This window comes from Diabrotica undecimpunctata, chromosome 1 (genome assembly GCF_040954645.1).
Source record: "Diabrotica undecimpunctata isolate CICGRU chromosome 1, icDiaUnde3, whole genome shotgun sequence".
NCBI classification, from domain to species: domain Eukaryota; kingdom Metazoa; phylum Arthropoda; class Insecta; order Coleoptera; family Chrysomelidae; genus Diabrotica; species Diabrotica undecimpunctata.
The window spans coordinates 98,973,772-98,999,968 of NC_092803.1; the positions used below are offsets into that span (position 1 = coordinate 98,973,772).

The 26,197-nt window shown below is 35.1% G+C and overlaps 1 protein-coding gene across 3 annotated transcripts in view; it reads right to left on the reverse strand.

Moving 5' to 3' along the window:
- Window positions 1–26,197, reverse strand: part of LOC140451697 (adenylate cyclase type 6) — a 3,083,308-nt gene that overhangs the window by 248,613 nt on the left and 2,808,498 nt on the right. For all 3 annotated transcript variants that reach the window (XM_072545540.1, XM_072545547.1, XM_072545553.1), the window contains 2 exons: window positions 17,680–17,810; window positions 11,027–11,136 (listed from right to left, as the gene is read on the reverse strand). In XM_072545540.1, coding sequence (XP_072401641.1) covers window positions 11,027–11,136; window positions 17,680–17,810 — 241 coding nt within the window. The remainder of the gene's footprint in view (window positions 1–11,026; window positions 11,137–17,679; window positions 17,811–26,197) is intronic.

Here is a 26,197-nt window from a genome sequence, read left to right on the forward strand (position 1 = left end):
GTTTCTGCCTTTTTCTCGTTAGCTTAAAATCCACATATTTCTGTACGCTGAGCCATTCTTCTACCAAAACAGTCCAGCTTACGATCCTGTTTAGAAGTGACGTTCAAACTAGTGAGATGCCCTGAAAGAATTAACTATTACCTCTCACGAATGTAGGTGTCTTATCGTCATTTAGCACGGTAACCCTCACGGCATTCTGATATATATATATATATATATATATATATATATATATATATATATATATATATATATATATATATATATATATATATATATATATATATATATATATATATGTGACGTCCTCTCGTGGGAGTCACTATCCGGGTAGCTTTTAGACAGTCAGAGACAGAGTTAAAAATAAAAATAAAACTTTATTGCCTTCCTTAAATTAAATTGACAAAAATCTTATATACATATTTACAATTTGGTTTAGTCTTCTCAGTACCTGGCCTATTTATTCAAATTAAGTTTGACCTTGTCATATGGAACTGGTCTTATCGGCAAACGAGTGTGTATCTGAAATTTTAGGGTAACGTTGTATCGATTTAATAACAGCGGACGATAGGTATAAAGAAAGGAAAGGAACTCAACACGTCCCTTAAGTGATTCGGGTTAATAGGACACTCCTCGACAGTCTCAACACGACTGTTTCAGAGTACGGGTAGTGAAAAGCTCAACACGCTTTTCGGGTAAATACGGTAAAAGAAAAGGAAACAACTTGTGAACTCAACACGTCCGCAAGCCGGGGTAGGGAAGAGAGAACCTTCAGTCAACACCTGTCGATTCTGTCTCTGTGAGGAAATGTTGCCGTTTATATAGCGGAGCTTTGCCCTTTCTACTGTCGATACACTCCTACTTCATGGGTTGGTTCGCGCGCACGCTGGTTTAACGGTGATGGCTTGGACTCATCGTTACACCCCCTCTTCCTGGGGAAAAAAAAATTTTGGAACAAAATTTTTTTTTTATTTTTATTCCTTGCCAGGTACTTGGTTACCCTAAAAAAAAATTTACAATACATCGAAATAAAAAATGTCCGCCCTAAAAAAAAATATAAATATCGTCTTCTTAAACAAAAAATCGTCTTCCTCTCTCTTTAAAAAAAACGTCTTCCTTCGTGGGGCTTCAATTATTGGTTTTTATCCTCAGCACCTGGTTCGGGAGTCTCAGTCTGTATTTTTTTCCTTTATGCTGCGGCGGAACTAGTGAGAGCAGCGGGATTGACACTGGAATTGACTGGACTTTCTGAATTTTTGTGATGCCCATGGTTGGTTCATCGAAAAGGTTCTTGAATTTGAAAATAGCCTTTATCAGGGGCTCGCAGCCTTTGCCCGGGGTGTTAGGTTTTGGTGTGTTCCCTAATGGTGATATTACTTCTGGAACGGTGTATGGTGGCGGCGTAACTGTGCCGTCCATTTCTATGTCACTGTAATATATTTCTAATGTGTCTGACATTGTATTTGAAGGTAACTGTAAACTGTATTAAAATATACTGTCACTACTTGGTGTTGACTGTAAGTGCTTGGACTGATTAAGGAGTAGGGAAATCGGTAAATGCGGGTTTTAGGTCTTTGATATGAGCTGTTATTGTACGGTTTTTATCGTCGTGTTTTAATTTGAATATTACATTAGAACACACTTTTGTTATAGTATATGGGCCTGAAAATTTCGGTGCTAATTTGGCGTTAAAATTTTTGGCGGCATTTGAGAGTTGGTATTCCCTTTTCATGACTTTGTCGTTTATTGTGGGTTTCCACTCTCTTCGTCGTAAGTTGTAGTAATGGCTTTGAGTTGTAAAAGCTTTTGCCAGGTTTGTACGTACTAATTCGAATGTTTCTCGTAGTTTATGCCATTTTATGTTTTGATCGGTATGTTGTGTGTCGTTTGGGGTGTTTACGACTTTACTTGGAATTTCTAGTTCGTGTCCAAAGTTCAGGAAGGCTGGGGAGAAACCCGTTGAATCGTGTTAAGCTGTATTATATGCGAATAGTAGTTCTGGAAGGCTCGTGTCCCATTTCTTGTGGTTATTATCGCAGACTGAGCTATCATTGTTTTGATTACTCTGTTTGTTCTTTCTACTGGATTATTCTGGGGAGAATATGGCGGAATGTTTCTTTTAGAAATCTGGAATTCGTCTAGCAACTTTCGTACTTCCCTGTTATCGTATGTTCTTGCGTTGTCTGATATTAGTTCTTTGGGTGATCCGAATCTCATAATGATTTTATCTTTTAAGTTCTGACAGACTGATTTTGCCGTTGCTGTTCTGATCGGTATGGCTTCGACCCATTTTGAAAAGGTGTCCTGGAATGTCATTATATATTTGTTTCCTTTGCTGGATGTTGGAAGGGGTCCTATGATGTCGGTTGAAACGGTGTGCCATGGATGTGGCGGAATTTGTGTAGATTGCATGCGGCCTGGAGTTAAGTTTTGTTGCGGCTTAAATTGCTGACAGTTCTTGCAGTTCCTGACGAACTTTGCGGCGTCTTTAAACATCCCTGGCCAGTAGTATTTTCTAGCTAGGCGGGTTATTGTTTTGGCTATTCCTAGATGTCCTGCGGTCGGTTGCTCGTGGTTTTCTGCCAGGAGTTGTTGTCTCTTGTGGTTTGGGATGCATAGTTTCCAGGGGTTGGATACCTCTGTCTCTTTTAAATCGTATTTGTCCCAGAAGTGTCGATAGAGGAGTCCATCTTTGATAGAGTAGTCTGGAAATAGTTGCGGATTTGTCTGGATTTTATTTAAAGCTTTATTGTACCATTCGTCGGGTTCTACATCTTCTACGTTTATTATGCAAACCAGATCTACTGGTTCTCTAGAGAGCGCGTCGGCCAGGACGTTCTGGGAGCCCTTTCTGTAAATGACATCGAAGTCAAATTGTTGCAGCAGCATTGCCCATCTAGCTATTCTACCTGTAGGGTTTTCCATTGTTTGTAAGTATCGTAGACTTTGATGATCTGTGATAATTGAAAATGGGTATCCTTCGATGTAGGGTTTCATCTTTTCTATACCGAAGATGATCGCTAGTAGTTCTTTTTCTGTAACGCTGTAATTTTTTTCGGCATTTGTTAGAGTTCGACTTGCGTAAGCGATGACTTGTTCCTGTCCTTCGTCGTTTGTTTGTACTAAAGCTACTCCTAAACCGTGGTTCGAAGTGTCAGATTGTAAAAAAAATCTTTTCTGGAAGTCCGGGCAGATCAGTATTGGAGCTTGTGTCAGTAGTAATTTTATTTTGTTAAATGCTTCCTCTTGGTCTCTGTCCCAAGTCCAATGTTGTTTTTTCTTTAGTAGCTTTGTTAAAGGGGCTGCAGTTCGTGAAAAATCTTTTATAAATCTCCTATACCATGAGATGATGCCCAAAAATCGGCGTAGTTGTTTAACGGTTTTTGGTGCGGGATATTCGACTATAGCTTTTGTCTTGTTGTCGTCCACTTTTATTCCCGTTTTGTTTACTACATGGCCTAAATAATTTATCTCTTCTTTGCAGAATTTACATTTGTCTATATTAATTCGTAGTTTGGCCTGCTGTAGTCTGTGAAGTACTTCTTTTAAGTTTTCCATATGTTCCTCGAACGTTTTCCCCAGTACTATTATGTCGTCTAAATAGGCGAATGCATGTGGTTCCATTTCTGGGCCGATTACTGTATCTAGTAATCGTTGAAAAGTAGCGGAGGCGGCGTGTAATCCGAATGGAAGTACTTTGAACTGGAATAGTCCTTTTCCTGGTGCTATGAAAGCGGTCAAGGGTTTGCTTGCTTCGGAAAGTGGTACTTGCCAATATCCATTTTTTAGATCTAACGTGGTAAAATATTTTGCAGATTTTAACTTTTCTAGGATATGATTGATGTACGGTAATGGGTAGGCATCTTTTTCTGAGATGTCGTTGATTTTCCTAAAATCGATGCAAAATCTGTATCCGTTGTTATCCTTCTTTTTTACTAGGACGATGGGGGAACTGTACGGGCTATTAGATTTTTCTATCACGTTCTCTTCTAGCATCTTATCTATCTCATCGTTTATGATCTTCTGCATTGCCGGGTTTCGGGGCCTGTATCTTTGTTTGATCGGTGTATTATGTTTGAGTTTTATTGTATGTTCGGTTAGATGTGTTGTTCCTTTAATTTGTTTAAATTTCTCCAATTCTGTTAGTAACAATTCCTGTAATTGTTTTTTTTCGGTATTGTTTAGTGTAGTACTGATGTCGAGCTGCTCTCGTATTGGACTGTTCGTGAATTCCGGTATGTATGACGGAATATCTTCGGTCTGGTCGTCGGCCGCGGTATCGGTCGGTAGTTCGGTATATCTTCGGTCTGGTTGTCGACCGCGGTATCGGTCGGTAGTCGGTATATTTTCGGTCTGGTCTTCGACCGCGGTATCGGTCGGTAGTCGGTGGGTCGTTTTGTTATATATTTTGCTTCTCTGTTGGAGCGGATATCTTGCGGTTGGTGTTTCGTTGACCCTGGAATTGGTCGGTATTCGGTTATTGTCTGCATTGTACGATCTGGATCCGTGTTCTGTACTGGTTGGGTATTGTTCTCTCCTTCTTACGCGATTTCTATTTAAGATGTTTGATAAATCAAGGCCCCATCTTGTTATTTCATGCATTCCCAGTACTACTTCTGAAGCTAGGTTTGGTAAAAAATGTAGCTTGGCATTTCTCCAAACGTTGTCTATGGAACATTTTGCTGTAAAACAGATTTCTATGTTGCTGGTTTTTCCATCTGCCAGCGTGATCTTTAAAGCTTTTCTGTCGCTTTTTGTTCCACATTGTTCCAATATTTTTTTACCTTTTTGTCCTATAAACGAATTTTGGGCTCCTGTGTCTATTAGTGCTCTTAACTTTTTACCGTTGCTGAACGTTATCGTTGTGTGGGGTCGTTGATCTGTATAGTGTGCGTAGCTGGAGGTTGTTAGGGAGGACTCTAAATGCTGACTGGGTTGCCTCCTTCTTGTCCAGTCCTGTTGAAATTTTTCGGTCGGCTTCTACATTGGCAGTTATTGGAAGTTGTTCCTCGGGTTCCGCAATGGCTGCAGAAGAGTACAGCGATAGCTCTGCAGTTTCTTCTATTGTGGCCTCTGCGGCCGCATCTCCAACAACAAGTCTGTCTGTCGAAATTCTGTATTTTGTTATTACGACTATTTGCCTGTGTCCAGTCACACCGTGTATTGTTTCTGTTGTATATTTCTGTTGTATACGTCTTGCCTCTTTATATACAACTTGTATTTCGGGTTCATATTGGTGTATATCCTGTTTAGTTCTTCTTGGTGATTGAATTCACCATGTCTTCTGATCATTGTTTGAATATCAATGATGTAGTCTTTTACACCTTCGTTGTTTCGTTGGAGTCGGTTCCGGATTTGAGCTTCCAGAGATTGTGTGAGAACGGAGGAAACGAAGAAATTGCGGAAATCTTGTTCGAAGTCTTTTAATTCGTTCCAATATTTATTATTGTTTCTGTACCATAGTAATGCTTTCCCGTTTAATGTTCCTGGTAGAGCTTGTAAAACGTGGGTGTCTTGTAGGCCGTAAGCTGTCTGGAGTTCTTTCAACCGTTCTATGAATTCTATTGGGTCTCTTGAACCGTCAAAGTGTAACCCCCATTTGCGTACTATTTCCATCTTTCTTTGTCTGTCTTCCATCTGGTTTTCTTCTCTTTCCTCTGCCTTGATGATCGCAACTAATCTCGCTCTTAGCTCGCTGAAATTCCCTTCCGTCGGCTGTTCTCTGTTTGTTAATTCGGCTATAAGTTCGTCTTTCTTTAATAGGTACACCCAACTAACCTTCGACGTTTCCGGAGCGTCTGTCATTTTTGATCTGTGAATCACCCTGTCTTTGATTAAAATTTGAAACGTAGTACTGTCTCATGAAAATAAAATTCGGAATTCGGTCGGTATTATTGTTTAAAACGTATTTTTCTGCTCGGGCGCCATTTGTGACGTCCTCTCGTGGGAGTCACTATCCGGGTAGCTTTTAGACAGTCAGAGACAGAGTTCAAAATAAAAATAAAACTTTATTGCCTTCCTTAAATTAAATTGACAAAAATCTTATATACATATTTACAATTTGGTTTAGTCTTCTCAGTACCTGGCCTATTTATTCAAATTAAGTTTGACCTTGTCATATGGAACTGGTCTTATCGGCAAACGAGTGTGTATCTGAAATTTTAGGGTAACGTTGTATCGATTTAATAACAGCGGACGATAGGTATAAAGAAAGGAAAGGAACTCAACACGTCCCTTAAGTGATTCGGGTTAATAGGACACTCCTCGACAGTCTCAACACGACTGTTTCAGAGTACGGGTAGTGAAAAGCTCAACACGCTTTTCGGGTAAATACGGTAAAAGAAAAGGAAACAACTTGTGAACTCAACACGTCCGCAAGCCGGGGTAGGGAAGAGAGAACCTTCAGTCAACACCTGTCGATTCTGTCTCTGTGAGGAAATGTTGCCGTTTATATAGCGGAGCTTTGCCCTTTCTACTGTCGATACACTCCTACTTCATGGGTTGGTTCGCGCGCACGCTGGTTTAACGGTGATGGCTTGGACTCATCGTTACATATATATATATATATATATATATATATATATATATATATATATATATATATATATATATATATATATATATATATATATATTTTTTAAGTGGATTTTCTTGGGCTTAGGTTCATAAAAAAATTTGATTTGATACTAAGGCATTTTTATATATTTTTTCGACGTTTCGGCAGGAAATCCATGCCTTTTTCAAGAAGTAATATTGACTAAAAAACATTTTATGATAGACATATTACGATTTAAAAGTTAAACTTTTGACTTACCAAGCATGTAAAAATTTGTTACTAACAAGTAGACGTCACAATTAAAATAATATTAAAAACATAGGACATACCCACTAAGTCACTACATGTAAAATATATTTTAGATCTAATGTGTTGTTTATTGAAGTTAGTTTATCGTTTAAACAACCAGTTATTTTAACATCATAGGCGTTCTGAGATTGTCTTTTTATGTGTTTTTAAATTAAGTTAAAATATATTTTGTTCAAATTTTTGACATCTTTTTTATCATTTATTGCGTTATTATTTTTTTTTATTTATTTATCATCTGATAAAAAAGATGTCAAAAATTTGAACAAAATATATTTTAACTTAATTTAAAAACACATAAAAAGACAATCTCAGAACGCCTATGATGTTAAAATAACTGGTTGTTTAAACGATAAACTAACTTCAATAAACAACACATTAGATCTAAAATATATTTTACATGTAGTGACTTAGTGGGTATGTCCTATGTTTTTAATATTATTTTAATTGTGACGTCTACTTGTTAGTAACAAATTTTTACATGCTTGGTAAGTCAAAAGTTTAACTTTTAAATCGTATTATGTCTATCATAAAATGTTTTTTAGTCAATATTACTTCTTGAAAAAGGCATGGATTTCCTGCCGAAACGTCGAAAAAATATATAAAAATGCCTTAGTATCAAATCAAATTTTTTTATGAACCTAAGCCCAAGAAAATCCACTTAAAAAATTTATATTAAGGTTCAAGAACTAAACTCAAAATATATATATATATATATATATGTAAATACTTTTTTCTTTTTGGGTGTGGTAGTCAATAAAAACAGAGCTTTGCTAAGGCGTACTATTTATTCTGAATCCAAGCTTTCGGTGGTTTTTTGCCACCTATATCAAGGTCTACAAAGAAAATTACTATGTTGTAACAGTTTGAATGGTGCCAAAAAAAGGCTATAAAAAACTATAAAAAACTTACCCGAATGTAAGATTCGTGGCAGAAACAACAACGTTAAATAACATGATATACTGAAGTTGCAATTAAACTTTAAAAATTACTGTTAAAAAAAACACTTTAAAATTACTAAATACGTTAAAAGTTAAAAACAAAATGAAGGACGACATGTTAAAACAGTCGTCGCTGCAGGCTTGATTTCAGTCACATTTCACGAGCAGAAAGAGAACGTGGGTGGACAATTATTGTTTAAATAGTTAGGAGAAAATACAAAAAACAACTTTGAAATTAACGTCTCACAAAATACTGTTTATGAATTTTGAGTACTACCAACTGTATTACCAACTTAAAAATAAGCGGGAAGTTAAAAATGTTATTTATGACATAAGCAATCGAAAGAAAATAGTATTTAGTAAATAGGTTTAGAAAAAATAATAACTCAAACAAAACAAAACTAAATTAGTAACAAAAGTTTGATCACAAGTATTCAATTAATACTGAAATTTTTTTAAAAAAAGAAAAGAACAAAGAAAACTCTGAGATGCAAAATAGCTCAGTAAAAAGTCAATATAAAATTGTAAATTTTGCTAAGATTCTGGATCTCAGATCTCTTATTAAGATTGTTATTATCACTCTTGCTGATATGTACCATCTCTAAGAAAGTTCTCTTAAATTTATTTTTCTCTCTGGCTAATATTTTTACATTGTTGAAATCTATCTTATGGTCTAGATCGATAGTATGCTCTGCCAAAGCACAAGTAGGTTTGTTTAATCTACAATCACTCTTATGAGAAATAATACGGCTAGACAGATTCCTTCCAGTTTCACCAATGTACGTGGATGGACATTCAGTACACTGAATGCAATAAACAACATCTGTAGTCTCTAGAGTGGTTAGGGGTTGTTTTATTTTGCTATACAGCTGACGTATGGTTTTGATGTTCTTGTTAGCTATTTTGATATTCTTAAAGTCTTTAAAAATCTTAGTGAGTTCAACGGTTAGTTTTGGAATATATGGAAGGGCATAAAAATACACACTTGTTGAAGCTGAATTATTTTGTGCTGAGGGCACTGATTGTGACATAGTAAGTCTGTTGTTTCTATTAACAAAGGGAACATTAAAAATTAATTTATTAATCAGTCTTAGAGGATATGAATTTTCAACAAAAATATTACGTAAGAGGTTGAGATCATGTTGGAGATAATCCGGATGAGATAACCTTTTGACACGTTCTTTCATCGCTAGGACTAAATTAGTTTTCATCCTCGTAGGATGAATATATATATATATATATATATATATATATATATGATGATATATATATATATATATATATATATATATATATATATATATATATATATATATATATATATATATATATATATTCCTAGCCATTCAGGTCACCGGCTATGACGACCAGTACACTAACCGGTACACTTCGTCCTAGCCTCTTGCATAATCGAATCAACGTACTCTACATATACTCGAAGGGGGACGTTTAGTGAATCATAGCAATTGTACACCACCAGATCTCTGACATGTACGTTAATATAGATTTAACAACTTCTTGATTCATCACGTATACAGCCACTTTAGATTTTCTATCTTTAATGATACCTTACCGAGAGACCAAATTTATAGAATCATGTCATAACCTTCTCTTTTTGCGTGGGCCTCTACATCGTCATAAGCGGCCCTCGCCCCTTCCACATTTATTTGTAGAAATTTCGTATTAGATGGTTCTTATCTCTCTAACTTACTTACCCGTGCGCTGTCTGATTTCTGATTCTAGGTGCTCTTATCCAATTTTTCCTTCTCCCTTCTGGCAAGGTCTCTCTTAAACCCCCGATTTTTCAGGATGAGATTTTTATACTCTAGGCACCGTAAGTTATCGACTTTGTGTCCGGATTTCAGTAGGCTTTTAGTCGGTTTTACTATGCCCGAACTGCTAGCATCTGAAAGATTCGCTGGAAAGATAGTTTCTCCCGTATCTTGCACGTGTTACAGCCTATGGATACATGCTGTCTTTCCAGTGCCTTCTTCGCTACGATTCGCATCAGTCCAACGGTTTGTATTTCCGTATCTTTTTTTCATTATATAGACGAGTTTGACGTCGTTTGTGACATCTCCGTCTATATCAAATAGGTCCACCTAGACCTGATAGCTCTGGATGCCCCCCGTATTTTCTTCTCTCTACGGACCACGATAGTCTTCTCCAGCTCGGCCTGTTCCTTCTTTGCTACTTCTAGAATAAAGTTCTCGCCTATGGTCTTTTAAGCGCTTTTGACACTAATCCCCTCTTTCCTTGTGTCTACGCCACACTTTAATTTTAAGCAACTTGGCGTAAGATTTCTCTCCTCCCTCCGCAATCACTTTACACGTCTTCGTCCTCCCGTTTATGCTCCTTCAGCTCAAGGTGAAAGTCCATATCGTTAAAGGTGGCTTCAAGAAGCTTCCTGAGGTTCCTACCTCTGTAGCCCCCCATTAATCTTGGGGATACCTCTCTGGTCCCTATCGCCTCCATGTCTTCCCTCAATTTAGACAGAATTGCCAGTAGTTTCTTGTCTTCGTTTATTTTGGTCTCCCCTTTTTACACAGAGACCATGAAATTGGTCTGACGGCTTCCTTGGTTCTCCTCCTCCTGGGCCTTTTTTGTAATTGTGATCATATTACTGAGTTGGAGGTATTGTACCTCTCCTGGTCTATACATAACTCTTGTACATACTACCAGTTTTGGTTTCTTCCGTATCAGATCGTGGAGCATTTCTCTCTCACCAAAGAGTCCAGGTATCTTAATCCTTATCGGAAGATCACAATCACCTCCATCTTATTTTCCTGGTGACTTGCTCCAGTAACCCTTCGTTTTGTTTTGTTTTTTTTTGCCTGTTTAAGTACTTGTCTGTATAGTTCTCACGAGTAGTATTGTACTGTCCGTGCTTAGTGCGTCCTTACCGACTCTATGGCTTGAATTACAGTAGAGATCCATCAATTTTCAGAGGACCCGTTTGCGGCCGTCTGCCGCTAGTCCATTCATCACTTAGGTACGGATCGCTTTACACGGTGCGGTTGCGGATTTATAACCGACATTTACTCCTTTAAGTGGCGGTATCGTTTTATGACATTGATACACGATAACGCCGTACCCGTTGTCGGAATTTGTAACACTGACGGACGCCTAGTGTTGGTGTAAAAGAAAAACTCAGCCTTTTGATCAGGTCAGATATTATTACTACACATATGCATAACTAATAACAAATTCTTTGAATACTTACATCATTATTTTTGTCACTGTTAAGAAAATGTTCTGCTACATGAACCGGAAGTATATTCGCCAATAGCTTTCTGTTATAAGCTTCCAGATGCTCCATATCTTCCTTTTCCTCTGAAAGGAAAAAAAAATAAAATAAAAACTTATCTCTACTAGCCTGTATTAGCCCGTATAGAGCCCAAACAATTGAATTGTACTGTTAAGTGTAATATTTATTATAAGAATCATAAATAAATAAATTTAATATAAATATTTCACTGATTATAAACAACGAATAAAAAAAATTCCTCAAAAATAAAAAAAAAAAAAACAAGAGGGAAACGTACAAAATATGGTTTTTAAATGCATTTAAAGAAATAAAGTTAATGTATTTATTTTTCTTTTGATTTATAATCTATAAATGAATCAAGAAATTCCAATTTAAAATTATTGGTATAGATAATTAACGACAACAATGAATAAAACAAATTTTCTTTACTTCATTCAAGTAGAAAATAAGAAAAACTTGAAATAAAACTTTTTGTACTAGCTTGAGAAATCACTTAAGATAAAATTAAGATAATTCTTAACAGAATTGTCTGAAGAAAACAAACTTAATGATGAAAACTTATATTATTAACCATTATCAGAAGTATCAAGATTATAGGCATAATAAGTGGAGTTTAATTTACCTTCCAAAGTTTTAAGCTTATTGAACCAAATACGCATCTATTGAATAACCGAAAATATTAAGTGTAATAAAAAATTTGAAAAATCCACGAGTTAAAAATATTCGTTAATAACGAAGGCAAATGAAAGGAAAATATGGAAATATGATATATGCAATAAGAACCGTAAAAATATGAATAAAAAAAGTATTAAGTTACTTAAATAATTGTGCAATTAGTTTGATAAATGATATTTATAGACCACCTATTTTTAAACCAGATTGTCTGACCACACTTGTATTATTGTCAATTTATGGATACCTATAAGAAATAAAGCGCACTCTCTAAAAGTAGCTGCTGGAGAAACTGAGCCAAACGTATTAAAATATTCTTTAGGACAAAACGCAAATTCAATTATTTCACTAAAATCCTTCTGATCTTATACAGCAATCAACATTAAAATAGGGTAATTTAAATGACCAGGGCCATAAATTGTCAAGAATAATAAAAATTGATATTACGGACTTGCAAAACAGCAGCTTCAAACATTCCATTACAAATTATTTGCCAACCAACAACATACTAAGGAAAGCTGTAAGACTAGCATAATGATCTCAGATACATGTAGCATTATTTGGCAGATATTTTGAAAAATATAACGGGGATAGAGAAAGATACGCTGACATTATGATGATTTTTACACTAGCAAAAATTTCCTTTTGCCTAATTCCTATCAAGTGATCAGTCTGTTGTCCCTATCCGGCGAAATTTTTCACGTAAGGCTAATATACGAAGAACATAACTACATTTTTGCAAAATAATCAATTTTGTTTTTTCTAAAAAAAATTACACCATCTCTTAGGATTATAAAATAGTGAACAAAATCGCTGACATCCTGAAAGATAATAAACTCTGTAACGCCTTCTGTTTCCACAATAAACTGTATTTGGACCTTTACTATTTACGGCAGAGTTACAATATGTCTGCAAAGTATTCTGCAATTTTTCGGTCACGTGGTTCGCAGAAGTGACGATAGTTTGGAGAGATTAATTGTTTCTGGAAACGTTCCTCCGGGGAGAAGATCAAGAGGACGATCACCAACTAGATGGTCCGACCAAATTAGGAATTCAGCTAGAAACTCATTCAAGAAAAATTGATAGGAATATTGGAGGATATCACGATCCTCAGTAATCGGGAAACGACAAGAGAGAAAGAGAATGCCATCTGTATTTGATGTGGCCTACCCAATACCCAACTCACTTCTAAAGTCAGTTTTCAGGACAACAGAATGGCTAAAAATATAAACGGAAGACCGCCAAGCAAAATGGGACTATGATAAACTGCGACAAGCTATAAAAAGTGTGCATAGTAGCCCATAATATTTTGAGGTGCCATTAAAGAGTTTAAAGCGACATTGTAAAGGTAAAAAAGCCAGCTACGGGCCATTTGGCTAGACTTAAAAGCAAAATTAGAATATTCACAGAGAAACAAGAACAACAGCGTGTAACCCATATTTTTGACATGTAAAGCCGAATGTATGGCCTTACCATAAGAAAAGTACATTCTATAGTGCACCAACTCGCACTTAGGAATGCCATTGTGCATAGATTTTCAAATTAAACAAAACTTGCTGGTAAAGACTTGTTAAAGAGTTTTCGAATAGACACCTTATACTTTCACTGATATCTCTTAAAGATTTGGCCTTTGGTCATGGAATCATACATGTCCATTAACCCGGCTCACGGAGCACAGAGCCACCTTCTCTGTCGCTCACATGGGTAACTCCAATCTGGCGCGTCCATATCGCGGGGGTGGTTATCTATCGTTTCAGTAGGCCGGAGTGAATAGATGGCCAAGTCTAGATCGGGACCCAGTTCTGTGGGGTATAACACGGACCCCTACCTAGGGATACAGGTGAAGACCACAACGGTAGGCACGGCGGAGAAGAAGATCTTCGTTACGACGTGGATGGCGGAAGTGTCATCCCTGGATTTTAGGGATGGTATAAAATCAAACCGATAGCGTCTGACCCATATTGGGCGGTTGTCAACAGCGTCTGTACCCATAATGGGCGGCTGAACTAAAAACTCGTCAACACGCAAAGCAAGCGTGACGTTAATTGCTATTACCCCTTTATTATGTCAGATACGAATACAAAAACGGATTTACCCCAGGTGAGTAGAAAGAAAAATTCAGAATCTCACACTGATAGACTATCAGTCAGTCCCACGTATTCTGGGGGGGACAAAATTCTGACATATTTTAGAAAACCATCTAACAGATATATATCTCTAAAAATTGCAACTTTCAATGCAAGAACCCTGCTATTGGAAGAAAACTTTATAGAAATGGAATCTGAACTTGATAAAATCAATTGAGAAAGCCTAACCACTCTAAAATTTGGTCACATTTTCTATCATGTCGGAGAAAACGATGGGAATGGGGGCATTGGGCTCTTTATTAATAAAAAACTAGCTGAGAATATCATATCAGTAAAAGCAGTTTCCACAAGAGTTATACATACTTGCAAAATTACAACTTAACACCCGTTACTCCATAAAGATCATTCAAGTCTATGCACCAACGTCGAGTCACGCTGACGAAGAAATAGAACAGTTCTATGATGACTTGTACACAGCTGTTTCAGAAGACCAAGAACATTTTACGGTAATATGTGGCGACTTTAATGACAAAATAGGAATAAGCACTGACCCAGCTGAAAATGCCCTTGGAAATTTGGGCACACCAGGTAGAAACAAAAGGGGCGAAATACTCTTAAATTTCCTATTAGAAAACAATCTATATTTAATGAATAGCTTCTTCTATAAGAAGATCCATAGAAGATGGACTTGGAAGAGCCCCTATGGTAAGACAAAAAATGAGATCGACTTCATCATCACTGACAAAAAAACATATAGTCAAAGATGTTACAGTCTTAAATCAATTTTCGGTTGCAAGCGATCATAGAATGGTCTGAGCAACTGTAGAAGTCAATATTAAGCAAGAAAGACTGAAGATGATAAAAAGTAAAAAATTCAAACCTTGGATACGCCCAACGAATGAACTTGAGTTTGAAAAATATATCACCAGTAACTTACTCAGAAATACAACAAGAGAAGACATAAATAACCTAAACGAAGAAATAGTAGATACATTAACACAAGCTCAGGAAAAATTTGGCCCTAAACATGGAAAAGAACAAAAAAATAGTAAAGAAACGAAACAAAAAATGGAAGATCGTAGAATGCTGAGAAGTCAAGGAAATGTTGACTCACAAGATATAAACAGCATCAATAAAGAAATCTCTAAAGCCATCAGACGGGATATTAGAAAATACAACAACGAGAAAAATTATAAAAACTATAGAAGACAACAAAATCATGAAAGCATTAAGGAGAAAAATGGAAAATGGCAAAAAAGAAATCTTCCAACTTAAAGACAAAAATGGAAATATTATCTCAGATAGACCAAGCATATTACATATAGTGGAAAGTTTCTATGAAACATTATATAAAATTCAAGTTATTCCAGAGCTCATCGAACAACCAATACAAAAGGTACATAATGTAGGATCGGAGGATATACCAGATATATCACGAGAGGAAATTCAACATGCCCTCAAAAATATGAAAAATAATAGAGCTCCGGGGGAAGATGGTGTAGTCATTGAGACAATTAAACTAGGAGGTCCACTTTTACTGTCCCGAATCCAAACACTTTTAAATCTATGTCTGCATAGTGAAAACCTTTCAAGTCAATGGAAGAATTCGGTTACAATCCTCCTCCACAAAAAAGGAGATAAATCAGATCTCGAAAACTATAGGCCAATTAGTTTGCTTAAACACCTATACAAGCTCTTTACTCGAATACTGACAAACAGATTGGAAGCAAAACTCGATTTCTATCAATCAGAAAAACAGGCAGGATTTCGAGCGGGACACGGAACAAACGACCATTTGCAATGCCTTAAAACTCTAGTTGAAAAGTCTATCGAATATAACAGACCCCTTGCTCTTATCTTTGTCGACTTCCACAAAGCATTTGACACAGTCGAAACAGTTGCTATCTTAAAAGCACTATCAGAATGCAGAATAGACCACAGGTATGCAAATATTATTCGAAATATATACGAAAATGCGACAACAACCGTTAACCTCCATTGCATGACTGAGAAGATAAAAATTGGCAGAGGGGTGCGGCAGGGAGATACCTTGTCGCCAAAACTATTTATAACAGTTATGAAGTACGCATTTAAACGGCTAGAGTGGGAATCAAAGGGTATTAGCATCGATGGAAAGATATTCAATCATCTTAGATATGCCGATGATATTGTTCTCATAACAGACAACTTAGGAGAAGCCAGAGTTATGCTATAAAAACTACAGCAAGTAACCCAGAAAGTCGGTTTAAAAATAAACTATGGAAAAACAAAAATGATGACCAATCTCGTCCCCAATGAGCTAATAGAAATCGAAAAGTCGCCCATAGAACTTGTGGAAAAATATGTGTATTTGGGTCACGAAATAAGGTTAACGCGAGATAACCAAACATGCGAACTACTCAGAAGAATAAGTCTGGGTTGGGCTGTATTCGGAAAAATGGGAGACGTATTTAAAACAAATATACCGATCCATTTAAAAAGAAAAGCTTTTAACCAGTGCGTTCTACCAGCCCTCACATACGGAGCAGAAACCTTAACTCTCACAAAAACATTAGCCGAAAAATTGAAAAGGACACAACAAAAGATGTAGAGATTAATGCTTGGAATAAGCTTAAGACATAGAATAAGAAACGAGGAAGTTCGTAGACGAACCGGAGTGGAAGACATTATCGAACATATTACAAGGCAAAAATGGAGATGGGCAGGACATGTTGCAAGAATGAAAGACGACAGTTGGACAAAAAAATTGCTTGAGTGGAGACCACGGGCTGACAAGCGAAGCCGAGGAAGACCCCCAACGCGATGGACCGACGACGTCAAAAGAATCGTGACCAATTGGATAGCAGAGGCGCAGAACAGAAGCAGATGGAAAACTTTAGAGGAGGCCTATGTTCAACAATGGACAGCTCAGGGCTGATTGATGATCTCTTAAAGAAACATCGATAGGCTGTAGTTGAGCTTTTAACAGAACTGTTCAGATTTTAGCATTCACATGCAATGTGTTTGCAGATTGGTTTGATCGTTTTATATCTTCCATTAAACCATCATCAAAAGACTCAGCGCTTCTAATTATTGACGGTTAACTTTCTCACACTAGGAACTTAGATGTCATCGAAAAAGCCAGGAGTTATTTTGTTACTATGTTAGGATTGCCTCCGCATACTACACACAGGCTACACCATTAGATCTTAGCTTTATGTATCCTCTTAATCACTAGCATGATCAACAGTATTTAAAATTTCGAGAATTTTTAATGACATGATAGATTTAGAAAATCCTCAAACCCAGTTCATCTCCTTAATGAAATGGTACAAAAATGAAAGAAAAAAAATAACCAAGTGAAATTTGTGACAGTCACATGCCTTATCGTATCTCTCAACATTGTTCCCATATCGGTGGACATCGTGGTTAAATATATTTTACTTCCACATAGATCAAAATTTTACCTGGAACAAACATATAAAAAAAAAGGATAATTAGATATCAAAGTCCTAAAAAGTTTTAAGGGGAAAATACAAATTAACTCTTAACTTACTCTTAATAAATTAATTTTATAGAAGACATTTCTGAAAGTCATTCATTTCTTAATATGGTAATACATTAAATAACGATAAAAACGAGATGGTGAAGCAAAGGTACAATGCTGGTACAGCGTGTATAAAACTCCGGCTAACATGGCTAGTCCACCTTGTGCATTAAGAACCCTTCCTGTAAGGAGAAATCTGAATGGAGATTTTTCTTGCATGTGCACCACGACTACTTTCCCTATACTTTAATTAAAATTAGTCATAAAAAAATGTAGATCTTATATTTATTTCTTTGTACTTGGTAGTATATAAAAAAGCTTACCTGTAGCTTGAAGCTTCCAAACAAAATCTAGCCTATATGTAGCTTCTGTTTGTTGACCGTGAATAATCAGAGCAATAACAAAACCACCCAGTACTATTATGTTCATATACTGATGAGTAAAGGTATGTTCACTAAAAATTATTGCTTTATTAATAAACACACGAAACGATATCTAAAATTTTAGTTATATTTTTTTACAAATAACAACAAATTTACCTATTTATAAACCTAACATAACCTACATGAGACTTAAAGTCGATCATTTAGTGCGTAGTAAAGCCTGAAAAGTTAATTAAGGACTACGAACACAAAATAAAAACGCTGCAGGAGTACATCTTATTGGCATTCAGGAGTAAAAAGATTATCTTCATAAGATCCTAATCCATTCCAGTTGTGGGCTTTGTACGAGGAAGTTGTTTTGTCGTTCGAAGCTCATTAACGTTATCTCTATATAAAGTGAAAAGTTTTTTGTAAAACAATTTGTGACTAAGAAAAATATAAAAGTTCAGTGTATTTGAATTTATTTTACCCCCATTGGGGGTTACTGTTTGGATACGTTAAGTGTTAATAAATGTAAGATAGATTCAAAGTGTTAAAGTGTTAAGTTATTAAAAACTTGATATGGATTATGCGGGGAGACCACCAGACAAACCTCCAGATATTAGTCGGATGGAGGAAGATGTTAATATAGAAAAAATAAAATCCAATATAAACAACACCTGGGACGGTAACTCAAAAAACAACGGAGAAACTGTAAGTATCGGCAAGAATAGAATTAGAATTAAATTTAAAGACTATCAATCGGCCAATTTTTTAATCAATCAAAAAACTTGCTCATTATTTACAAACAACAATTTTGATGTTTACGTTCCGAAGTTTATACTACATAGACAGGGTATAATTAGAGATATAGATACTGAATTTTCTGAGGAATACATCAAAAATAAAATTAAACAATACGATATGCACTGTAAGTTTGAAGTAGCTTCAGTTAGAAGAATAAATAGAAAGGTAGAAAAACATATCAAAGATAAAACAGTAATAGACAAGGTTCCAACCAAATCATGTATTGTAAATTTTAAAGCACAAACTCTTCCAAAATATATCATAATTAATAAAGTAATTAAAGAAGTCGAACCATATGTTCAAAAAGTTTTATTATGTTTCTCTTGCCTTCGTTTTGGACATCTTGGATCTCAATGCAAAGCACGTCCCAGGTGCAATAAATGTCATGATTTTCATAACACAAAAGATTGTACAGTAAATATATATCGATGGCTTAACTTGCAAATCGGCTAACTCCATTTTTTACCGAAATACAGGTTTTGGCGTTGTCGACTGCTGCTAGTTGTCGCTCACATTATGTTTAATAAAATATCTCCCTAGCTTTTAAAATTACGGAGAAAACGGCGAACACATAAAACGGTCAACTCCTAACACTAGCATAACAAAACCGAAACGTGGCTAACTCCAAGAGATTATGACTGTTGCGCGTCTCGAGAATAATTCGTCTGTTTTCTTGAAATCTGTTACTGATTTACTATCTGATTATCTGTTATTACAATTCTAGCTTGATTGACAAATATTTCAGTGATGATAGCGACTGCATGAATGCACAACTTGTACCTTATTCTGAGCACTCTGATTCTAACAGTTAAGAAGAACCAAGGAGAATTAAGAGAAGAAAAAGGTGTCAGGTAAATAAAGCTACATGGAAAGATCAAATGAACAAGCTTCACAGGGAAAATGGGCAACAGTATACTGGGCGTAAAAAAATTGAAGGGAAATGGGAAAGAACACAAAAAAATAAACGAGTTTTTAAACCTCGATGCAAATGTAGGACAACTGATAAAAGTGCTTTAAAATGTAGCGAAGTTTCAGAAGAAGAAACGAAAACTATATTTGAAATGTTTTGAAGGATGACTTGGGGGGAAAAAGGGTTTTCGTGACTGGTCTTCTACAAGAGGTACCCACAAAACAGCCAAGAGACATAAAAGACCCATTATTAACAAAAAGAAAAAGCAGAATGGTATTTAACTTAAACTTGACTAACGAATGCCGCGTGAGAGTTTGTCAACCGATGTTTTAAAACACTTTGTGTCTTACCAAAATGACTATCTGGAACTGAAAAAAAAGGCAAAGAGAATATTTCTTACAAAACAAATCAACACACAACAAAAACTCCCTACGAAGTATAAGTGAAATCACTTAAAGAGTTTTTGAACAATATTCTAAAAATGGAATCCCATTATTGCCTCAAAAGTTCGCCCTAGCTTTATTTGTTGCCAGAGTGGACATCAAAAAAGCCTTGTACAAAAAAAGATAAATGCGAAAAGTGCCTCTCTCACAAACTCGGAAATATACCTGACATAGAACACAATAAGCACATAGAAAGAAAGAATGAAGCTAGACTTGAAAAAGTACAGGATAAAAATACAGAAGAATTCGTATTCACAATGGACACGCAAGCTGTGTTATTGGCACCTAAACCTAATGTGTCATCTCTATATTATAAAACTAAGATATGCACGCACAATTTCTGTATATTTAATATAAAAAATAAAGACGGATTTTGTTATCTCTAGAACGAGACCGAAGGTGGGTTATCCTCTGACAATTACGCTACCATAATTGTCAAGTTTATTACGGAGGAACTTTTGCCGAGTATTCACAGAGAACCTGGACAGGATACTAAAATTATATTGTACAGCGATGGATGTACAGCGCAAAATAGAAACGTAATATTGGCAAATGCATTACTAAACGTGGCAAACAGGTAGGCCATACCCAGATGGAAGCGGACTCAAATGCATGCCACCATAGAGAGGAAACTGAAAAACAAAATAATTTATGTACCAGCTGAATATCCAGAAGTTTGTATTGGAGCTCGCAAACATCCTAAACCTTACAACGTATCTTACCTAACCCATAAATTTTTTAAATCTTTCGCAAGTTTACAGTTTTATAAGTCAATAAGACCAGAAAAAGCCATAGGAGATGCCAAGGTACTTTTAATGTTAATTTTGTTTGGTCTTCTACAGACACAGAAGACAAAAACATTATTAATGTTTTGTTTTTTAGGTCACAGATATTCGTGTCCTACAATATAAACAAGGGAACCTGGACTTTATGTTATGGTTTACAGATGAATAGCAGTTACTGCCACAGCGATGTGATAAAAAGGTCTCAGTTAAACCTATTGAAAGCTTACCGAATCTTCATGAAAATCGGCTTAAAGTAAGTATTATAGTCGTATATTCAAAGACTTACAACAACTAAAAATTACCTTGCCGGTGGACTACAGGGACTACTACGACAATTCGCCACATGAAGACTGATAAATAAAATACTCTATGGTATAATAAAAAGAAAATACTTGATTATAAAACAAAAATAAACAAACGTATACTTATAGATTGATTTCATTTTTCTAAAGAGGTTCCATAATACGATGCAGAGAAAAATGGGCAACTCCCGAATATTTACTATTTTCTTTTAATTACAAAGAGGTAACTAAGTACGGCATCGATCTTGCAAGAAGACTTACATGGACAACAAACGTCATCTTCTCAGACGTAACTAGTCCTATAAATTTTTTACAATGGAACTGCCGCTCAGCAGTTTCTAATAAACCAAATTTAGAAGCCTTACTTATTTAAAAAAATGTGTATGTGGCCATGTTATCAGAAACATGGTTTAAACCAGGAAAATTCTATAACTTCGCTGGTTATAATTGCTTTAGATCTGATCGCCCAGATGGCTATGGAGGTACAGCAATTTTAATTAAAGATAAAATAATTGCAGAAGAAATAAATTTATTAGATAACTATAATTTTACTTACACATGCATGGCTGTTAAACTTTCTTGTATCAATAAACCTATACATATAATATCCATAAACAAAGAACCAAGTATTAGAGTAACAGTTGAAGAATGGATCCATTTTTTTCAACACATTCCTCCGCCATTCATTATTGGAGGGGACTTCAACGCTCACAATATGGCATGGGGATGCAAAACTAATGATACTCATGGTAAAGTTTTATTAAAGGCGATAGAACAATGTAATCTATTATACTTAAATGATGGTTCTCCAACTCTTGCACTGAGTTCCAGTCCATCAGCAATCGACATAACAATCTGCACCCAGGACATTATATCTAAATTAACTTGGTCTGTTATTCAAGATCCACATGGTTCTGACCATCTACCCTTGACCATCTCCTTAGAAAATTCCAAACAAGCAACACCACCTGGTAACAATACACAAAAAAGATGGAATCTAAATAAAGCAAATTGGAATCTGTATTCATCCAACTTTTCTTCAGAAATACTTCCTCAAACTTTGAAGAATTAGTCAATGAAATAAATAGATGCGCATCCATTGCTATTCCAAAAGTATCAAAAAATAAAATAGATCCTACAAAAAATGATTCCAAAACCATGGTGAAATTATAACTGCGAAACAGCTGCAAATAACCGTAAAACAGCCTATAGACGTTATAAAACAAATCCCAATATTCATAATTTAATTGAATATAAAAAATTGGATGCATTAGCAAAGAAAATTTTTAAAAATAGAAAAAACAAAGTTGGATAAACTACTGCGAAAGCCTTAACTCCCACAGTCCAATCAGCGACGTCTGGAAGAAAGTACATCGCTACAAAAACCGAAAACAGTCCAATAAACTCCCGATAAACTGCGAAGCTGCATGGATAGAAGATTTCCACTTGAAAATTTCACCTCCTTGGGTACCCAACCAAATAAACAAAGTTACAGTCACCGTTTCCAGAGAATATTCCAATCTAGAAAAACCATTTGAATTGTGGGAATTAAATTATGGACTCAAACAAAATAATAGTTCGTCTCCAGGGATGGACTGTATATCATATTCTATGTTATATTTTTTACCCACAGAATACAAATCATTATTATTACAAATTTCTAACAATATATGGCAAAATGAAAGTTTAATTCCCAAAACATGGAAGGACTATATTGTATTGCCTATAAAGAAGCCAGGAAAGCCAGATAACAACGTTGAGTCTTACAGACCTATATCTTTAAGTTCTTGTATACTAAAAACTCTAGAGAGATTAATCAAAAATCGGCTTGAATACTGGCTTGAATCCGAAGATATCCTTCCCAAATCTCAATATGGCTTCCGGAAATCCAGGTCTACACAGGATGCTCTTACTTCACTAGTTTCCTCTGTTCAGGTCAATTTCACAAATCAAGAATCAACAGCTGCAGCATTTATAGATGTAACCTCTGCATTTGATAACATAAATTTATATATTCTACATAAGAAATTGTTATATCTTGGAATGTCAGTTAAAATTTCAGATTTCATTATATCCTTGTACAAGAATAGATGGACTTACTTAAAAATAAATCAGACACTTTTAGCGCCAAGGCTAACGAATATAGGTATACCACAAGGTAGTATTTTAAGTCCACTTCTTTTTTCATTGTATAATATAGATCTAGAACAGATAGTACCTCCACACTCTAATATATTGCAGTTTGCAGATGATGTTGTGTTGTATACCTCCCATACTACCCTTGACATTTGTAGGCGTCAACTCGAATATACACTAGATTGTGTAAAAAGTAATTACCATTCTCTAGGCTTATCAATATCAACTACAAAGACTGAAATTTGTTTTTTTTTATCAAAAAACGCCAAAATTAGGAAAAATAGAATTTCCAATCAAAAATTGTGTAAAATATCTAGGCACATATTTGGATCGTAAACTGTTATGGAAGGATCAAATTCATTCTATTATAAAAAAATCGGAAAACTCCATGAATATCCTTAGAGCATTTTGTAGAACCAATTGGGGAGCTGACCCGAATATTGCATTGCTATTTTATCGCTCAATGATTCGACCAATTTTTGATTATAGTTGTCATTTATATGGGTCTGCGTCAACAGGACATCTTAATAAAATTGAAACCCAAAAAAATAAATGTTTGAGGCTATGTCTTGAATCCGAAGATATCCTTCCCAAATCTCAATATGGCTTCCGGAAATCCAGGTCTACACAGGATGCTCTTACTTCACTAGTTTCCTCTGTTCAGGTCAATTTCACAAATCAAGAATCAACAGCTGCAGCATTTATAGATGTAACCTCTGCATTTGATAACATAAATTTATATATTCTACATAAGAAATTGTTATATCCTGGAATGTCAGTTAAAATTTCAGATTTCATTATATCCTTGTACAAGAATAGATGGACTTACTTAAAAATAAATCAGACACTTTTAGCGCCAAGGCTAACGAATATAGGTATACCACAAGGTAGTATTTTAAGTCCACTTCTTTTTTCATTGTATAATATAGATCTAGAACAGATAGTACCTCCACACTCTAATATATTGCAGTTTGCAGATGATGTTGTGTTGTATACCTCCCATACTACCCTTGACATTTGTAGGCGTCAACTCGAATCTACACTAGATTGTGTAAAAAGTTATTACCATTCTCTAGGCTTATCAATATCAACTACAAAGACTGAAATTTGTTTTTTTTTTCCAAAAAACGCCAAAATTAGGAAAAATAGAATTTCCAATCAAAAATTGTGTAAAATATCTAGGCACATATTTGGATCGTAAACTGTTATGGAAGGATCAAATTCATTCTATTATAAAAAAATCGGAAAACTCCATGAATATCCTTAGAGCATTTTGTAGAACCAATTGGGGAGCTGACCCGAATATTGCATTGCTATTTTATCGCTCAATGATTCGACCAATTTTTGATTATAGTTGTCATTTATATGGGTCTGCGTCAACAGGACATCTTAATAAAATTGAAACCCAAAAAAATAAATGTTTGAGGCTATGTCTTGGTTACTTAAAATCTACTCCTATTAGTATTATTGAAATTGAAGCTAAAGAGCCACCCCTTACACTACGCAGACAGTTTTGTACAGATAAGTTTGTAGCTAGAGCTATATCAAAAAACTCCAGCTATTTAAAAAATATTCGTAACTTGAATATATTAGACTTAAGCCATAAATATTGGCGTAACAAAAAAACTCCCATATACGTTGAAAGTTATAGGAAACTAACAATATTTGAAGAACAATTGTATCAAAATAAAATACCACTAATTTATACACAACCTCCTAAGACTCTCTTCTCTAAGATAATAGAGACATATTATATGGATTCAAATCTTCCAGGAAGTATGATCAATAAAATAATTAAAGATAAGTGGCCTGCATTTCTATATATTTTTACTGACGGCTCCAAAATTCAAAATAAAACGGGTTGTGCAATATATCACTGGAATTTCTGATTACAAAGAATCATGTCGATTGCCCAATGAAGCTTCAATATATACTGCCGAACTATCAGCTTTATTTCTTGCGTTAAAATATATAGCCTCTATTGGTATGAATAATTATATCATTCTGACTGATTGTAGAAGCATTATGGACAAACTCACTTCTATCAAAACCACAAAAAACCTAAACCATATTGAGATAGAAATAAAGAAGTTACATTATGATATTATTTTCGCAGGTAGCTCGATTATTATTTGTTGGGTAAAAGGACACTCTGGAATATTAGGAAATGAAGAAGTCGACAAATTAGCTAAATCTGCAGCTTTAACCAAACATAATATAAACAACATACTTCTTCCAGTAGCAGACATAGATAATATCAGTAGAAACAACTGCAAACAGAGATGGCAACGTTTATACAACCAAAGTACAACTGGAATAAACTTTAGAGCTTGCCAACCACTAATACCCAATGAGAGATGGTTCAAATATGAGACAAATAGGTTATTTATAAAAACAATAAACAGAATAAGATCAAACCACGCACTCACTCCTGCATACAAACACAGCATAGGTATTACTGATAATCCATATTGCTCCTGTGGTAAAGTGGGAGATCTGCAGCACTTTATATTGGAGTGTGGACAGTACAAAGTATCAACATGATGTATGAAAAACTAATTGGGCTAAATTGTTCATTGCCTGTCAATTTAAATACAATTATTTTTTCAAATAATAAGCAGATATTAAAATGTATCTACGAATACATAACATCCTGTAAATTTAGATTATAAATAGTTTTAGGTATTCAAATTAAAAATTGTAAATATGTCAAAAATTGAATGTGTATACGAACATATTACTTCCTGTAAATTTATATTATAAATAGTCTTAGATAATAAAATCAAAAATTGTAATTACCACAAATAGTCTGGCTAATTGGCTATGCCAAAGCCATTATACAATAAAAAAAAAAAGATCCTAACAAAAGATATAATTGAATTTTACGAAGAAATTTAGAAAGGGAATATTTAAAAAGAAGCAATAATACCTGCATAAGGAATAGGAAAATTTGTCACGCAGCTAAATAATGGGAAAGCATCTGGTTCAGGAAATATTAGTAACGAACTACTCAAAGCAGCTCTGGCTGGATAAACGAAGATAAACTTAAAGATTGGAATAGAGTCATCTTATTTTCCACTTATAAGACAGAAAGCA